Genomic DNA, 18,307 nt, shown 5'->3' with positions numbered 1-18,307 from the left:
ATTTATTTTGCTTTTTTAATGAAAGGATTTTTAAGCAGCTGTTTTAAAAGTATGCTAATAGACTGCCTATCAAAGTTCCCTTAAAATAGATTATCAGTACATTTACTTGGCATCCAACCAGTTCATGGTAATTAACTTAAAATTAATTAGTCATCAGATGACGCTTGTTTGGAAATTAAGGAAGGAAAAGGAGTAGTGCCAGCACCGTTCCGGGATTCAGCAGATAAAGCGGTTCAGGCTCCCCAGGCTTCTGTGGGTTGTCCATCACCAGAGATAAATGCCTGAGCAGGTTAGCTTCATGCTTATTGAAACAAGAAAAGCAAATAGGAATAAGTAAATGTCTCCCTCCCTTGCCGTGCCTCCTTCTCCCAGGGAAACCATTATCAGTAGTTTCTCTCTTACGTTAAGGAAATTTTTAAATGATAGAAAAGTGACCTCTAATGAAGCGAGACAGAAGGGCATGCCAGCTTATGGAATGGAAGAACAATAGTGCATTACTGTTGCTACTGGCTATTGTTAGCAGCTTGTGTGTCGGATACTGTCCTAGTTGCCTTACACACAGTATGTTGTTTATCTCTGAGGACCCCATAAAGTGTTCTTGCCCTTACACGTGAGAAATTGGATGCAATGAGAATTTTGCCCAGTAGGTGCTGGAGCTGGGCTCGGTCTCTCTGGCTCCAAATCCATGATGCTTCTACCACAACATGCTGTAAGATTTAAATGAAAGAATTCCGAATTTAAGGAAGCAAAGCATGGGTAATAAATGATTTTTTCCCCCTAATGTATCGCTTTCTGGGTAGAAAGCACATGTCAGGAAGGGAATAGACATAGGAAATCTCAAAAATAACCAACGAAGCATAAACTCCCCAATTTGTTTTACTATGGTTAAAAAAAAGCAGTTTTCTAATAAAATATAAAACATTCATTTCACAAATGCCCAACATGCTGGCACAGATAAATCAAACACTCAGGGCACAGGTTTTGAGGACCAGATCATACATTTTGAGGCTCTGGAGATTTGAGATGGTCTTGAAGACAAGAGTAATAGGATTTATATAGATCGAAGGGAAAGGAGAGGCAGGGTTCCAGGTGGCAAGAATTGCCTGAGGAAGGACACAAAGGTGGTGAGGCACATGGCACATGGAGGGAATGGTCAGGAGAAAGTCTGTGACAGTGGAGCTTTGAGCAGAGGCGTAAAGAGATGGCGTTAAGGAGGCTTTAAGAGCCAGGATAAGCTGTTAGAAATCAGAGAAATTGCTGCTCTCTGTCAATAAGATGGAGTAGTTTAAAACTGTTCAGCCACGTTCACTGTAATAAAATGTATTTGGACCAGTGACATCAGGCAGCTGCTCAGGTAAAAGTACGTTAGCAGCTCTGTAGAACACTTACAACAGATTTTAATATATATATAACGGTAGTGCTTTTGAAAGAAAACTTAAGATAATGGGTAATATTCTTTGCTTAATGTCACCAATATATTTCACATCTATCGCTCTTTTCCCCCTCTTAGGGAGATGCTGGAGAGAGCGGCCCCAAAGGTGACACAGGCGAAAAGGTACAAGTGTTGTGAAATATGGAAGAGTATGTATATGGGCAGAAATATTATTTTGTATATATGAAAATAGGAGATTTTGAGAAAAGTAAGTGAATGGTAGTATTTTAATATGACAAGATCAGAGATGATTTTACAAGTTTAGAAAATATTTGAATATTTAATTTATAAAAGGTAATTATTCCACAAGCTCCTAGCTACAAATTTAAATATTAGAAACATAAATGATATGTCACAAATTCTAGAAAATGTGTAGCTAGGCTTACAGTAATATGGCTTTCAATAATAAAAACTCTTATTCGTGTATAAGTGGGACACTTCCTTTATATGCAGAGATAAAAAGAGAGTTCCTAAAGTGATTCCATTTGTCCCAATTTTAGGAGAGAACATGTCAGAGGATTGGGATGAGATTTAAAAGTTTGAAAGTAAATGTCACTTGATTAGAGCAGCCTTGAAGATTTGCCTCAACTTGAAATCTGCTATATCCAGATATTTTGTCAGCTTTTGTTTTGTCATTATTTTTTATCTTTTAAACCATCATTTATATGACAGTAATCTCGTGGTTCATCTTCCTATCTCTTTTTTCCCCAGTCTATCAGTACAGCTTTTGCTTAGATTCATGCTTACAGACATATCTGATGTCAGAAGGATATTTTACTTCACTTGTGCTATATGTTAAGAATTAAGAAAAAGATCTTTTAAGAAACTGAAAATAAAACAGTCAGTCAGATTTTAATTTAAATCAGGCTAAGTAATTGAGTAATGAAAAAAAGAATTGAATTATTCATTTAGGCTTATAGTTCAGAATAAGAATATTCTATTTTAAAAGTTCTTACTGTACAGATGGATAATGGTTACTTATAAAAACATACTTATAAAATAAAGAGAAATTTATCTTTCTCTTTCTTGTAAATATTGATATAAATATGGTATGTGGTGGAATGAATTGATATCATCAAGTAGTAATTGTGTTTGTATACAAGGAGCAGTCTAGAAATTAGAGTAGACTCTCAGTTTCTTGTAGAACAGGGTTTCCCAACCTCAGCCTTATTGATATATAGGACCAGACAATTGTTGTGGGGACTGTTGGATGTTTAACATCATTCCTGGCCTTTGTCTACTCCATGCCACTAGCACCCTTGAGTTGTGACAACTAAACCCATCTCGTGACATTGCCAAATGTCCCCTGAGGGGTAAAATTACCCCTAATTGAAAACTGCTTCTATTTACCTGTCAAATTTAAGTATTGTGCTATAATCAAATATAGCATGAATATGTTTAATACTAATCAGACCAATGATATATCTCGATTACACCCAGAGTCAAAATTTCAAACCCCCGATATATAAATGTGGGTGTTATATTTAACTTTCTTGTTTTGCTTAGAAGCATAGGTTAACACACTTTTCTTGTAAAGGGCCAGAAAATAAATATTTTAGGTTTTGTGGGCCATATGCTCTCTCTCACAATTGCTCAACTCTGTCATTGCAGCATGACAGCACCCATAGACAGTATGTACACAACTGAGTGTGGCTGTGCCCTATAACACTTTATTTTTGGATACTGAAATTTTAATTTCATGTAATTTTTAAGTGTCATGAAATATTATTATTCCTTTGGTATTTTTTTAACCATGTAAAAAGGTAAAAACCATTCTTAGCTTTTGGGCCACACAAAAACAGGTGCGTAGGTGATTTCGCCCCACAGACCATAGTTGCCAACCTCTGCTTAGAGAAAGGAAATCTAAATAGAGAATAGTTTCTTCAAGTAAGAAAAAACTTTATGCCAAGTCTGAACTATGCCTATGTGAACTTATGTAGAGAATTTTATGCTTCAGAAGATGTATTTTTAAAGCTTCGTTTTTGTAATGTAGGCCAATAATTGTTTCTTTAGTCATAGATTTTTTTAAATTTAATTTTCCAATAGTAAAGCAACTTTTTTGCTTTGAAAGACCAAGTTCATCTCAAAGGAATACTGTTCTTATTTTTGTATTAATGCAAATCATTTACCATACTGACTCACACATAGTAAACTCTCAATAAATGTTAGCTTTCTTACCACATGGAAATTGAAATCAACTAGATTGGTTGTTTTCCTTTTTTATCAAAAAGTTTTATTAGTCAACTGAAATTAAGTACAAGAAATGCTTCAGTTAAAACGGAAATCATTTCTATAAACTTTCAATGGGTCTAAACAGGGAATTGTAAATAGGAATCTGTAACGTATAATATGTAATCTGACCTGTAGCATTCATCCCCGAGAATGCTGTAATTGGAATATAATTTTTGATGTGTTTTTTTAAACATTTCCTGCTTCTGTCACATAATTTGTTTCCAGCATGTTGCAAACAGTCTTCTCATGGCCTTGGTTTCAGTATGTGAAACTCATTCATCATTTACCAAGTTTGAGATGTAAAATCAAAAAATGCTTCTTTTCTGCCATTGATGTAGTAAATTACGTCAGTGACTGATTCACTTTAATAGGATTTTTTTCCTTTTGATCCAACTCAGTGCCTTTGGATGGTAAAGCAATCTAAGCCTTTCCAGACTGGTCATCTGGAAACACTGTGGAACTGTAAAAACCACTAGGCTGGATTTCTCCATGCCTAGCAAGTACAGTGCACTCTAGCTTTAAGAATGACCTGCCAGAGACTGATTCCAATTGTGTGTGGAGTCACTATGGAAGGGTGTGTTCTGCTCTTTGGAGTGTTGATTCCACCAACAAACATAAAAATGGATTTCTTATCTATTATTCCCCGCTTGAAAGTAGGTGTTTTTGCAGCACACTGAATGATCATGCCACTCTAGTCACAATTGTATCTGTTGATTCAGATGCATCTTCACTATTACCTGCCTGTGCCTTCATTTTCTCTGCTCCCCCATCTCCATTCCTATAAATAGACTGTCTTCTTGGTTTATGCCTTATATCATCTTTGATTTGCATCCTCTGAGCCTTTGCGGAAGCCACACCCATATTTGCAATCACCAATTGAATTGTATTCTTTTCTTAAAATCACCATGAAGAGCTAGCTATCTCAGTGGGCGCGCCCACAATCAGTGCAGAGCCATCGCTAAATTAACAACGTATGATTCCCTTAGCTTAGAACACTCTTGCTCTCTATCCACCTCCACCTCCACCTCCAGCTTCTAATCCTATTCCTCGGTCCACTTAAATCTAAATTTATGTCATTTCCCTGGGGAAACCTTTCAGCCTCCTTTGAATTGGTTAGGTTACCTACTGTATGCTCCACAGCCCTCTTTATGATCCCTTTCATAGCTGTATCACGATTATAATCTGTAATCCTTTGTTTATTAGGCATCCAGCTCACTGAAAAAGAAAAAACAAACAAATGAACACAAAACTATATGATACCAACCGTTAAATTTCTAGCACCAATCCAAGTTCCTGGCACATAGTTGGAAGATAATAAATATTTATTGAATGAACAACCATTATTTTTTTTTTTTTTTACTTTCAACTTTTTCTCATTTTCATTTAATGGCAGAACTTTTTCCTGTACCATTCATTTGCTTATCATGTCTTCTGTGTAGATGCAGACTTTTCCAAACATGAGAATCTCTTCATAGCCCAGATTTTTTTTAATGAAAAGAAAGTGTTTTTCATGCTTTCAATCAGTAATATTTTTGTACACATGTAGAAGTAAATGATTATCATATGCACAGGACAAGGATGGGAATGGCAACTGTGTCTCCCAGCTCCTAGCATCTCTGCATCCAAAACATGGCTGGCATATAATTGGTGCTCAATAAATATTTATTAAACAAATTATTGAATGATAGAAATGTGCCCACACTCACTTCATATAGCCACATAGACGTTATTAACACACATATATAATTACATAATGAGTTTTGTGTTTGAAAATAATTAAACCAAAAACAAAACTCTGTGTGCGTCAATGATAAATAACAAAGTCAAATTCATTTACCTCAAGTATCTTCTCAAAGTATTTCCCCCATTTATGATTTGCCCCTTGAAAACTTTTATTTTCAAACCAACTGATTTATAAAGCTAGGAATTTACTTAAGGCACAGTGGGTTTTTTCCAACTTTAATACTGTATTCATTTTCACTGGTAGAGGAATGAGGATTATAAACACTGACTGTTACATTTCCACTATTTGCAGCATTATCCTTTAAAATGTTTAACTTATGAATGTCTTCCAGCAGATGCCTTATCACTTGAAAGTTATAAAAATCTTTGAGATTTCACAGTTCTAATTTTTTAAAAAGAGAATTAAAATATCACTTATAGTTGTCCATCATATGAAACTGCTCCAATATCTACAAATAAATCAGCCTTTCAGAAAATTGCCTTTTTTTCCATCCACTTTCTATGAGAACTAAATCTAGTCTTTATTCTCCTTAGTGAATGGATTATATTCACTAGAAACAGATTTAACTTTCTGTTAAAACACTAGAAAACATTTTAAATTACAATTAATACACGGCACTTCCTTTTATTTACAAGTTTACTACAGCCTTTATGTCTTGTTGTCAAAATGAAATAAACCAATAATTGTTTTCTTAGTCCAATAAAAAAGAACATGGCAATAGAATTTAGGAAGTCCAAAATTCACTTAGCCTCTAGTTGTTGCAATTCCCTCATCTATTAAATGAAAATAGTAATATCTGCTTCATCTCCTGGGAGTTTTGTGATGTATAAGTTAGATGAAAAAGGGGACTTAGCCAAGTCAAAATTGCTTTTATGAATACAAAGGTCTTATTGTGCAAAATACTGCGAACCTGATTCATTGGCGTTGATGGCTTTCAGACTTGATTTAGTAGAATTAGAAATAACTATTATTTTATTAGTCACATTTATTTCACTTCCCATGAAGAACTCAATTGAATGTTAATGATTGGTAAGAGAAATCAGTATCATTCTACAGTAAGACAGTATTTGGGGTCCTCCTCTTTATATTTCATCATGTTTTAATTTTTCCTTGGGAACTAGTAATTACAGATGTCAAAGAATCTTACATATATATCAGTTTCCTTAATAAGCTAATTTATGTCCTTCTCCTTTTTAAGCTTTTTTTTTCTTATTTTTGCTTTCTAAAGATGTTTTCATTTTGATTCTGGACTTCTGACTTGCTTAAAACATTCTTTTTGAGATTTGTTCATTTACCATATATATCATCAAGCATATATTATGGGCCAGGCCCTGAATTAAAATAGACACTAAATCTGATTGTCTAATGGAGGGACAGACAATGAATAGGCAGAAAACATAATTACTAAGTGAGCTATGCTGCACAGTATGATGTGTGTGCGAGAGGGGTGTTTCTAGGTTGGCTGGTGAACGGTTATTTGCGGCAAAGCCACTAGAGCAGAGACCCAAAGAAAGAGAAGGTGCCAGCCATGGGAAGAAGGAAGAGGAGAGAGTAATCAAGGGAGGGGCACGTGTACGGAGGCCTGAGGCCTTACTCTCTCTCTCTAAGAGAGATTGATGAGTAGTTTCCCAAATCTACAAGGAAATAGACTCCTAGAGCTCCTTGAGCACTTGCACCAATATGAGAGCTGAGAAAATCCCAATATGTGCCTTCCTTCTTGTGGCTGTTTCTATTTTCTTGACAATCTCAAACAACCAAGTCTTCTCCCTTTATTTTCCTTATAGCTTGTTCATGAGACAGAAGGCTAGAAGGAGCTTGGAAATGTACACCCTTTGCTGGCCTCATTTCAGAAATAAGCAGCATTCTCAGCTATCCTCCATATTCTTTTCCATTAGTCCCTATCTGCTTATTCGTAACACATTTGCTCTCAAAATGTAGTCACCCTCTATGAAATCCGGATGGAAAACAGTGCCTGTTAGAAAACCAGATTCCATCAAGATTTTCTCTCAGATTTGCATGTGTCCCTGTCACCCACAAGTCATTCATCATCCTGTAACTTTCCGGTGACTGTGTTACAATGAAATAAGTGTAAAGCTAAAATAAAAAAAAAAATGCCGGTCATAGCTGTGACAGTGCTTCATGAGGAAGACAGTCTGACCTGCTACATGGCTTTTTCCAGCTCAACATCATTAACCCTTGACTTCATCTGTTGAACCCTGACTTTCTGAGGACTGAAAGGGTCAGGGAACTCCCACTAAATGGTAGTCACTGACATTAATAAATTCCAGAAATAGTAAAAACCAAAATTCCAGATCCCCAAATTATAATTTATTGCTTTAAAATACAATTTTAGCACTAGATACAGGGAAAGATCCGTATTTATATGTTTCTGTTTATTTCAAGGAATGTAGTCCTTATGTATTTTGCATGCAAAGTAGACCCATGTTTTTAGAAAAGCACAGTGTTTATCTTGGAAATTGTTGACATCTTAACAGCTGACATATTGATACGAAGTGTTACCAAGCCTGGTTAGGCCCATTAGTTATGGGGTGCCTGTCAAGCGTGCCCCTGTCGATAATGGCTCTCTGCGTGTTTGTGTGTTTCCTATTCCCTTGACTCTGGAATAATCTCTCATGGGTTTCATTTTAGGGTGACCCAGGATCATCTGCTGCAGGAATTAAGGTAATGATAGCCTTGCAAGTGTTTGTACCCCAGGAGTTACAGTGTTGATTTTTATAAGCCTCTGCTTTCTCTTCTCTTTTAACACCTTTAATGGTTATAACTCTGTGCCTATTCTCCAGCAATAATCAGCTTCCAAATGCAACAGAGAGTATCTGCTGGAAATCTGATAAAGACTTCAATAAGACATCTTGCCTTCTCTTGCCTTTCTGATTGATTGGTTTTTATGGAAATGTGGATTTGTATGTGAGCTTTAATCACAGCAAAAAAAAAAAAAAAAAAAAATTCCTGTGTCTAGTGACACAGAGAGTAACAGAATGAAATAAATGAAATGTATGTGATCCAGGAAGCTGGGCCATCTCTTTGAGAGTGTCCAGAGGCCAAATGTTTTGGAAAAATCCTTGTAAGACTGTCCTTTTCATCTTTGGCTTTCTTTGACCAGGGAGAACCAGGAGAATCGGGTCGTCCAGGGCAAAAGGTAATATCTCTATTCTGGTGTGCTCTTTGTACTGTCTTGTATTCACCATTTTATACCTGCTATCCACTGTGGAATACAAAAACAATTATTGCAAAGTGTTGTAGTTTTTACGCTTTGCATGCCAAGTGTTATTGATTTGCATATTAAAAGGGTTGAAGCTGACCACGGCAAAAGTGAAAACATACTCTGTACATGTAAAACAAAGCTTTAGGAACTAAAGTCTGCATGTACTGACCCGTTTGAGACTAACAAAGATAAGTTGGGTTGGAATGTCAACAACTTACCTTGCATGTTTAGAGATACTCTACCTGTTTCTATCTTTCATGAGAAGAAATGAATATTTACTAAACTGACCCAGCAGGGAATGATGTACAGTTTTTTTTTTAAATTATATTCCTTTCATTTCAAATACTTCCCTAACTGATGATTTTTTATGTGAATAACATCTATCTGCACTGAATGTCATACAAAGAGGTTTGTTCATAAAGTGAAATTTAATTAGAGACACTAACCAAACCACTTGAACCAATCTATAGATACATATTAATTTATTTCATCATTTGTGCTTCACTTCAGTGATAAATTAGAGGACATGCAGTGAATATGTTTAGATTCATATTCTCATTTCAGTCTGAGGCAGGAAACAACTGTTAGCAGTTTATCGTCTGAGCATCTGGATATCAATGCCCAGTGCAGTCAGATTTGAGATAACAGATGTATTATCGCTAACAAGTAAATGGGAACTCCATATTAGGTTAAATCTCTGAAGATCATGAGTCTGCCTTTGTCTAGCTGATGTTGTAGAAAAAGAAAAAACAACATGAATAGAAACAGAATTTACCTCATTAGTGTAAAGGGAAAGAGAATAAATTCCCTCGTGTTAGTTTGGAACCTTAAAACATAATAAAATAAAGTTTCTATATTCTTGAAATCTGAGAGGATCATTGCTTTGTTTTAAACACTTTGGATTAAAGTAGTTTTTGAGACAGTCTTTCACCGTCTCTCAATGTTTCTCTAATTTAAAATTAGATTTTGCTCTTGAAACTAAGAATCTAAGAGTAGTAATGATTCATGAAGCACAGTTTCTGGTAAAGTTGAGACGTTTCCAAAGAGCCCAGCAAAACTCTGAAAATTTTGCTATTCAATTCCTAAGATTTCCTACTGATTCTTTATTTGAGAAACTTAAAATTAGTGATATCGTCACAGATCCATTGGCTGCTTTGGTTTGAAAAAGCAATTAATCTTCTCACATGGTCTAATTTTAGGTCTCTTAGTTTTTAAAAATTAAAGGCTAAATTTAAACTGCTCTTCAATTCTGTGCTAAAAGAAATGTTTGCAAGACTGTTACATCCTTTTTAAAAAACAAAACAAATCTGCCAAAATCTCATATAGGTTCCACTGTTTTCAGAGTGGAAGATCCAAATTGATTTTCAATCGCTTAATAAAACATTGCCTTGTGATTATTTAGAAATACAGTTTACATTCATTTCTGGAAGTTTATAGGTTTACATATGGAAACATTGAATTTCTTTTGTATTTCATTAAACACCTGTTTTAAATTATATTGAGAGAAGCTTACAACCAATCTGAATGAACATGTGCCCTGAAATGAGCAGCATCTTTTTCATTAATATTGAGGCCAGATTCTACCCTTTGACGCAATCTCACTTTCCCACAATATTTATGACTTCCTTTGTCTAATATCTGGATTTGGCAATACTTACCCAAGCATTGATTTAAAAGTAGAGTATTTCCATGCTTGCTGCTTACTTAGATTAGAAAATGACAAACAGAAGTGAGTATAGAATCAATTCAAGAGGTCTTCTGTGGTATTTTTCTCACCGCTGCAAAACTATGTTGTGGGTTCATTGATACTTAAGCTCCTGCATTAGGGACATTCCCAGAAAAGTAGAGGATATCATGACAGAAGGAAAAGCCCTTTGATTAGCTTTCCACTGTCTGGTATTTTGCAATAGGAAAGTTTGTTCTTTAGACTAACGTTCAGAATGTAGGAATGATTTCACTATAGGTTGTTTTTTTTCCTTTTACAGACTCAACAACAATGCGTATGATTGATACATGAGTTAGTGCGTTTATATGTTTGTAAAGTGAGTGTGTAGATTTATAAAACAGGTATTATGTTTCACCACATAATCCTTACCTTATTTTTTTAAATTTCGAAGGGATATTTCAAAATAGTGGAAGGGACCCTCACAGTTTAATTATATCTTGAAGTCTGTCACACATGGACATTGCAGGAAAGCAGGTTCCAACTTTGACAGCAGACAAGGATCTCCTATAATGGAGAATAAAGAGTGAAAGGGAAAGAAAAGCAGAAGGATAATATATCTGCATGAAGTTTAATCTTCTTGGACAAGTATTCTCCAAATGGAATACCAAAACAATCTTAGTTATGACCCAGATCTGACCTTGGGCTGTGTATAACCAAGAACTCAACTCAGAGAAGTTCCTGAGTGAAGGGACAGGAAGAATGGAGAAATTAAATAACTATCTCTTAATTAAAAGCTAAGCCTTCATGGTATAAAGATAGAAAATTTATATAGGAAGAAATGTCTTCCTAAAAATATTAAGAGATGTTCCATAAACGGTAACATTAAATATTTTATAATTTTTCATTATGTCAACTTTTAAGTAAACATAAATTTGGAAAGGTCAAATTTATAAAAATACAAGAGTATTAAGTAATAATTCCTGAAACATTTGTTCATTAGTAAGTACATTTATAATCTCTATACATACATACATACATACATACATACATATATACACATACATATGATATAGGGAACAGCTTAATGCTCAAAGTCTCTGTAAGTAGTCAATCTGCATTATAAAATATTACATAATATCCTATACATCTTTCTCATTGTTAGAAAACATGGGAGCGTGTCTATGTATGCATGTGTATATAAATACCTTTCTTCAAATTGGTCATATGATCCTTTCAATTTTGTGAGAGGAAAGGGTGTAGTGAGAACTCCTGCTGGGAAACAGTGTTACAACCTATACATTTCCACACATGTTTCAAATAGGATGTCCTGAGTTTTAGGGGACTTTTATAAAACAATACAAAACAATAGATTTATCACCAATATGTTTACTTGTGTGTGTTGCATACTCTACTGCAATTTAGTGTTTTTCAAGGCCTTATACTTTTTTTAAAAAAGTAAAAGAGAATCTTCAGTAAAATATGGATACAAACCCTTTTCCCTAAATTTTCCTAAATGTATTGATTGAAGAAGGAAAGAGGAAGAAAAAGTAAAATAAAATGTATAATGTTGTGTCCGTACAAAGTTTAATCTACGTGGACATATATTCTTTGAATGGAATATCACATTGTTCATATCCATCCTTTCTTCTCTGGCTTAATCTCATTGTAGTGTTATTGTTCACAGTGCAAACTTTATTTGTCGTTTCAGACAGAATAGCTTTTCTTTTGCATTCCTGAAGCACCTTTGCCCTAAACCATCAGGGAAGTCATTGTCCTTTTTATGTCTATCCATACAGCTTAATAAACAGCATATGAGCTCATTTTGTGATATTACCAGAGCAAGTTATGACTTCATAATTTGAAAGTAATAATACTAAATATGAAGTGTCTGATTGTTCTTAATAGGTTTTCTTTGGAATGAGGGTTGTTAAAGCATTTAGATTAAAAGAAGTGCCTCCCTCTACTACTTTAATGGTTAGTTTGATGCTCCTATCTCTTTTAGGATAGCTGTCATCCCACTGATTGACCATCATGAAAATGTGTGACCCTTTTACCTTCAAATGTTATTTCCACAAATAGTCACCTCAGTCAAACACAGGATGGGCTTTCATTTTCTCCAGCAATTCCATTATGTTTCTTTAGTGGAATTTGGGAGATTTTCTAAGTAATGTAACCTCTTGTCACTATACTTTGTACTTAAAATAACGTGGACCATTCTGTGAAAATGAGAAGGTTTATTGTGACTCCAGCGTGCTCACCCAAAATGTACCACTTAATCTCAAACCTGTATTCAGGAACAGCTGCATGGTACTATTAGCCCTAAATTGCTAACCCGGGTTACCCAGACTCAGCAATTGTCAGAAATATGGGCTGGAGTTAAGTATAATATTAACCATGCATTTATCTTCTCATCATTCAGGAATGGAAAAGAAATCTTACTATACTTTTAAGTGAGCAAGACTTTTAATGTATATTGTTTTGATGTAACCATCTGTTCATACAGCCAACTCTTGATTATCTGAGGTAAGAGAGCACTGAACTAGGAGGTATTAGTTAGATACATGCATAATCCTCATTTCAGCAAAGAGCTTCCGCCTCCCCAACAAATCATGTACCAGGAAGTAATAAAACATGGGAGTTTCTTCTCCTTTTACTTCTCTTCCTTGCCTTCTGGTAGAGATGCCAGTGAGCCATGAAGTGGCAGGAAAAGGGAAAAATCCCTGAAAAATCTGCAGAAATGGTCAGCCAATCCCTGAATCAAGAGTTGACTGAACTGTATAATTTCACCAAACTTCTTGAAAAGAGACCATGTATATATAGATAGGTGGCAAGTATTCAGCTAGGAACATTTGCCATGCTTTTCTCCAGGGACTGACTGAGTGGATATTGTTCTGTAATCCTGTGTGATTTTCCTGTGTAGGGTGAACCAGGGCTTCCTGGGCTTCCTGGACTTCCGGGGATAAAGGTAAATACTGCACAGACAGTCTTGGTTTCATAGAACTGCTACTGTAAGAGTCACAAAAGTTGGAGGAAAATAGAGAAAAAAATACATAGTGCTGTTCTTTAAATACTCACCAACCATCTCAACCAATTAAATATTTGAATTAAAAATGAAGCACAGGTATTTCTAAAGTTTTCCATTGCTATCTGGACTGTATATTCTGCTATTTAAGCAAATGCCCTACTATGCCCCTTAAGCAAATGTAAGCAAATGTACATTTGCCATTAAGGAAATGTAAAAGCCACTTCATTTGAAGTCATAGGAATTCTTGAAAGTCTAGAATGTCTACCTTCACATTTTATTCTTAAGAGCCTATCAAATTTTGACCAGAATTAGAGTCTTTACTTCCCCATAAATCTAACATTTAGGCAGCTGTTTTTGTGATTCACCCATTATAATAATCCCCCCAAATGTTTTGTGTTTCCACTTCCTGTCAATAATTCTCACAGAGAAGTACAAATCATTTCACTATAGTTTAACCTATATACTTTTTATGTATCTCTTGAAATAATTGCTTCAAGCTTAGTTTGAAACATTGTTTTACATGTTTTTAAACCATCTAAAAATGTGAAGAAATATATTTTTTAAATTGTTTAAAATTTTTCACATGGCAACTGACAAGGCTTAAAAGTTCTACTGCATTAGATGTAGTTACTCCTTTAAAATCAGCTTCTTATTTTAAAGTTATTTTCTAAATTCCATAATTTTTTGATAGGGTAGCATAATGCAAGTAGATTTTTCCTTACATTCACACCTTATAGAGTTTTGAATTGTTCTCTACTGCACATTAGACCATTCTAAAATTAATATTCCTAGTTTCAGTGTAAGGTTGTATATAGTGTTTCATGAATGTTGTATTTGAAGTGTGTTATATGAAATAATATGATTTTAGAAAAAATATGTTAAATTATTGAGTTCCCAGACATCATATGGTATCATATATAATATTTTATGTACATATTTTGGTATAATTATCAGACATGAAAGCTGTCTTCCAGGTTGGCACTCAGAAATTTTGGTTCTGCTTTCTGTTTGATGGTTCCAGATTAGTGTTGTAGAAATTCAGATGTGTGTTTTTAATATATTTTTAGTTTTTGGCTTCTTCAGTGAAAAAATACACCCTATGACAATAGTTTACTAAAGAGTCAAAGTTATTTCCTCATTATTTGGTATATAGCAAAAACAATTTAATAAAACAATATGTGGTTTCGTGCTGTAGAGTAAATTTATGGCAGTTCCTTTGTAATTCCCACACATTTTAAAAAGAGTTTTTAAAAAATGATTAGAGGATCATAGATTTTTAAAATAAATTTAAGAAAGTCATATTCATCATGATTTATAAAGAACGTGGTAGCATTATAAATAAGGGCAAAGCCTTTAAAGGAGGGGGGCATTTTGGAAGGACTCGGGGGTTTCCTACAGCACTTGTCTGTAGGTCAGCAGGGCTGTGCTGCCAACACCAAGTCACATGACAGGAACCAGTCCTGTGCTGAAATCATTGTGCACTTCCTTGTTGAGAGAGAATAGTATATAGGGTAAAGGTATTTGGTTTTTTTCCCCTCTAACACAAACAAACAAAAAACAATTTCAATTACTACTATTCTGTATCATTACCTTTAAGTTATTTTGTGTCCTCCACCATGAAAAATATCCCACGTCATTTTTCTAGTTTTCTGTGGACTAATCTGAAAGTTTTGAACTTTTTCAAGTTGGGAAGGATGTTGATGATATGCCACCTCCAGTAAATGCTTTTGTTCCTAGGCTCATAGTCAAATTTTTTGCCAGACAAATTTTGTTGAGATCACATAGCTGATATTTTCCTTTGCTTTTCTAACTTTGACTAGTGATTATAGCGACAAGAAGCTATCAATTGACAAAAACCTTTTTATCACTCACTTTTCTGTGTAATTGCCAAGTACTGTTGGATAACTACCTAGTATGTTATTTAAGTCACGGATTCTATTTTTGGATGAATAAGCTTTGTCTTCTTGCTCTAGTTCAAGATGTGAGTGATAAGCTTTCCTCATAATGCAGTAAATGCTCCGTATCAATAAGTAATTTTGTAAAGGAAACATTTTAAGAACATATCATAGTCACTAGTAGTCATTGGGTATTTATAAATGTAGAGTTAATAGTTTATAATTTTATGATATAGCTTCATTACTTGGGATATTCTTTATTCCTCTAATATATGTTGCTTCAATTAGGTAGCTAACCACAGGAGAGTTAAGCATGATTTTATAGTTTGAAAGCATAACAATATTTAAAAGATGAAACCACCGTGTATGGATTTTGAAAGCGTGGTAGCAAGAACATTAGTCATAACCTCCCTAGATTTGTGTTTGTTTATTCTTTGGAAATACTTCCTGTTGCTATTCATCTCCTTCTTATCTGCTGGTACTACAGAGAGCATGCAAATGCCATCCATTATTTCCAAGACGTTGAGGAAACCAGCCATGACATACCAGGGGAGCTTTGATTTGCCACCTGTTGCTCTCGGGGAATGGTTGGAAACTTAATGAGCATCCAAATGCCTTCCACACAGCTCTCAGGAAATGAGCAAAGTGCCTAAATACAGACAGCAGACTCGTCTATCTATCACGTCAGGGTCCCACTCAGAGAAAAGTGCTAATACCTTAGGCATACATAATAAAAGTCACTTAGAACAGGCATAACTTAATTTCAAATTACACTTAAGCTTCCGGCACAAGTACTGGAAAGTCCTCTCACCATGTGGAAGACATTTGAAATTCCTATTTCATGCATTCATGGTTCATATAATGTCAAGATGTTCAATTGGGAAAATTAAATTATGCACAATGTACCATGCAGACTAATCTTCTGGAATAAGATTTGAGCTCAGAAAATTATTTTTATAAACAAGCCTTCAGATATATTTTTCATTGGCAAAACTTATTGTAACTAGCTTTCCTGGTATTACATAAAAGAGTAAGATTCAAAGTCCCTGTTTTAAAAAGCTTTTCTCTCTATGCTTATTTTGAAAAATGTAGATACATTACTTAGCCCTTAGGTGATTACATGACCCTAGTAATGAAGGAGAAATAGAACAGTAATGAAGAGTCCTGAGTGTAGAACCAAATCACTGGTCCGACCCCTCAGCAGTTTCTGAATCTATAGCCTGATGTGAGACAAGTTTCCTAACCTCTCTGCACTCCAATTTCCTTCTAAAATGAGAATCATTACTGTCCATAACTCAGAGGGTTGGTGTGAGGATTAAATGAATTAATATATGTGTAGCTCCTAAAATATTGCCAAGCATAAAGTAAATGCTATATGAATTTTAGCTATTGTTCTTTCTTCCTCTTGGAGCAGCTCAGAATATTGGAAACATTGGTTACATACCTCCCTGTTCTGTATAGTCTTTCCTCATGTGAGTAATTTTAACCTAAAGAACATGAAGCCATTATACCCCACAGGGTAATAGGTGTAAATTCTTTTGCAGTGACAGGTGAATGCTAAGAGCAGTAAGGTAACCTGCTTTCTCTTGAACCACGGCATCACAGTATTCTCCTTTTCCTATAACCCAAATGTACTCCAGGAGCAAAGGATGAGGGAACATACCGTTCTGGGCATAAGACATGGTACTGTCCAAGTTCTCTTCCCCGACCCTCTTCACACAAAAAGCAAAAGGAAAACGACATTTAATAAGGAAATTCTCTAGGCCCCAGTTGTGGTGTTGCCTAGTCCGAGACATTTTTTTACAAATATTGATTTTCAGTGCTTGCTTTCCTCCTTTCAACGTAGACCACCAGTTTATCTCATCACATTCAAAAAGTAAATTGGAAAAAAAATAAAATATATAGCACAGTAAAATTAATACAGTAGGGAGACCTAATACATCAAAAATTACATCAAATCAGGAAAAAAGCATACACATCATTTAGTTGGCAAAGAAATTTTTATGGTATTTTCCCCTCAAAGCTTGATATTGTTGTTCTGGCTTCTCCATTGGTGAAAATTTGACATTTAGATCAAGAACTTGACGATTGGGAGGGTATGAGACAATAACTAACTCTTTGTACCTCATTATATGAAATCATCCTTGACACCAAGGCATATAAAGACTAACTTTTACAGGTGGCGGGAACACTTAATTTGGCATTCTTAGAATCCACTGAAAATGAGATTCCTTCCTCCGCAACATCAACTCACATTTTACAAATAGCAGAGGAAAGTTTTTGGAAGTAACATAGAATGTGAAATAAATTCCTAAGAGAAAGAAGAAAAGGAAGAAATACTGGTTAAAAGGATAGTGTGTTATTGGTACTTATAATTATTTCCTGCTTGCACAAAGTGCATCTGAGCAGTTGAATAATTTAAGAGTCCAATTAAGAAATGCATACAACCAGAAATCAGAGATTGCTTAGCAGCCAGAATGAAACCTCCAATAAATACACCAAATGTGCTTTCATGATGTAATCCTGTTAAGAAAAAAAAAAAAGCAGAAAGGTATGTTTTCTGGGTTTTAAATAAACCTGCTACGGTAGTTCATTTTCATCATAACCACCAAGATGTTTTAATTTACACTCAAATTTGATCCTTAAGGGAAATAAGTGTTTTGGGGACAGAGTCTACTTTCTCTTTTTTTTTTTTTTCCCCTCAATAATTTTACAAATCAATCATTATCAAAACTGGCTGCCTGGAGGTTCTTATTACAACAAATGTTCTTGCTGTAATCCTCAAAAGCAGGTATCATGCTGACTTGAATTCTAATTAGCCTTTAAGCAAGAATAATATTGTATGGCTAATGCATTCATTGTCAAGACACATTAATCAAAATTATTGGTGATGCTTTTAGCAACCAGGCAAATCACCACATATTTTTCAAGCCCTGTTGTACTGTTTTTTTTGGGCAATGAAAATTGGATCTGCTTGGGGATAATAAATATCATGGAAAACATGACTTGGTTTAAGCTGGTATATTAGAGGGTTTTTTTAGACAGGTTAAAAAATGATATCTTTTATTCCTTTAATTGATAATGACTTAT

General features: G+C 34.8%; 1 protein-coding gene across 1 annotated transcript in view; it reads left to right on the top strand.

Annotated features, from left to right (window-relative positions):
- Positions 1 to 18,307, top strand: part of COL25A1 (collagen type XXV alpha 1 chain) — a 437,107-nt gene that overhangs the window by 357,653 nt on the left and 61,147 nt on the right. Inside the window, exons 15-18 of the mRNA XM_088792400.1 lie at positions 1,511 to 1,555; positions 8,058 to 8,090; positions 8,530 to 8,565; positions 13,218 to 13,262. Of these exons, the coding sequence (XP_088648526.1) occupies positions 1,511 to 1,555; positions 8,058 to 8,090; positions 8,530 to 8,565; positions 13,218 to 13,262 (159 nt within the window). The remainder of the gene's footprint in view (positions 1 to 1,510; positions 1,556 to 8,057; positions 8,091 to 8,529; positions 8,566 to 13,217; positions 13,263 to 18,307) is intronic.

Source organism: Rhinolophus sinicus, chromosome 1 (assembly GCF_057876585.1).
Source record: "Rhinolophus sinicus isolate RSI-liver-muscle chromosome 1, RSI-T2T, whole genome shotgun sequence".
Lineage (NCBI taxonomy): Eukaryota > Metazoa > Chordata > Mammalia > Chiroptera > Rhinolophidae > Rhinolophus > Rhinolophus sinicus.
This window is presented reverse-complemented; position numbering and strand designations above follow the sequence as displayed.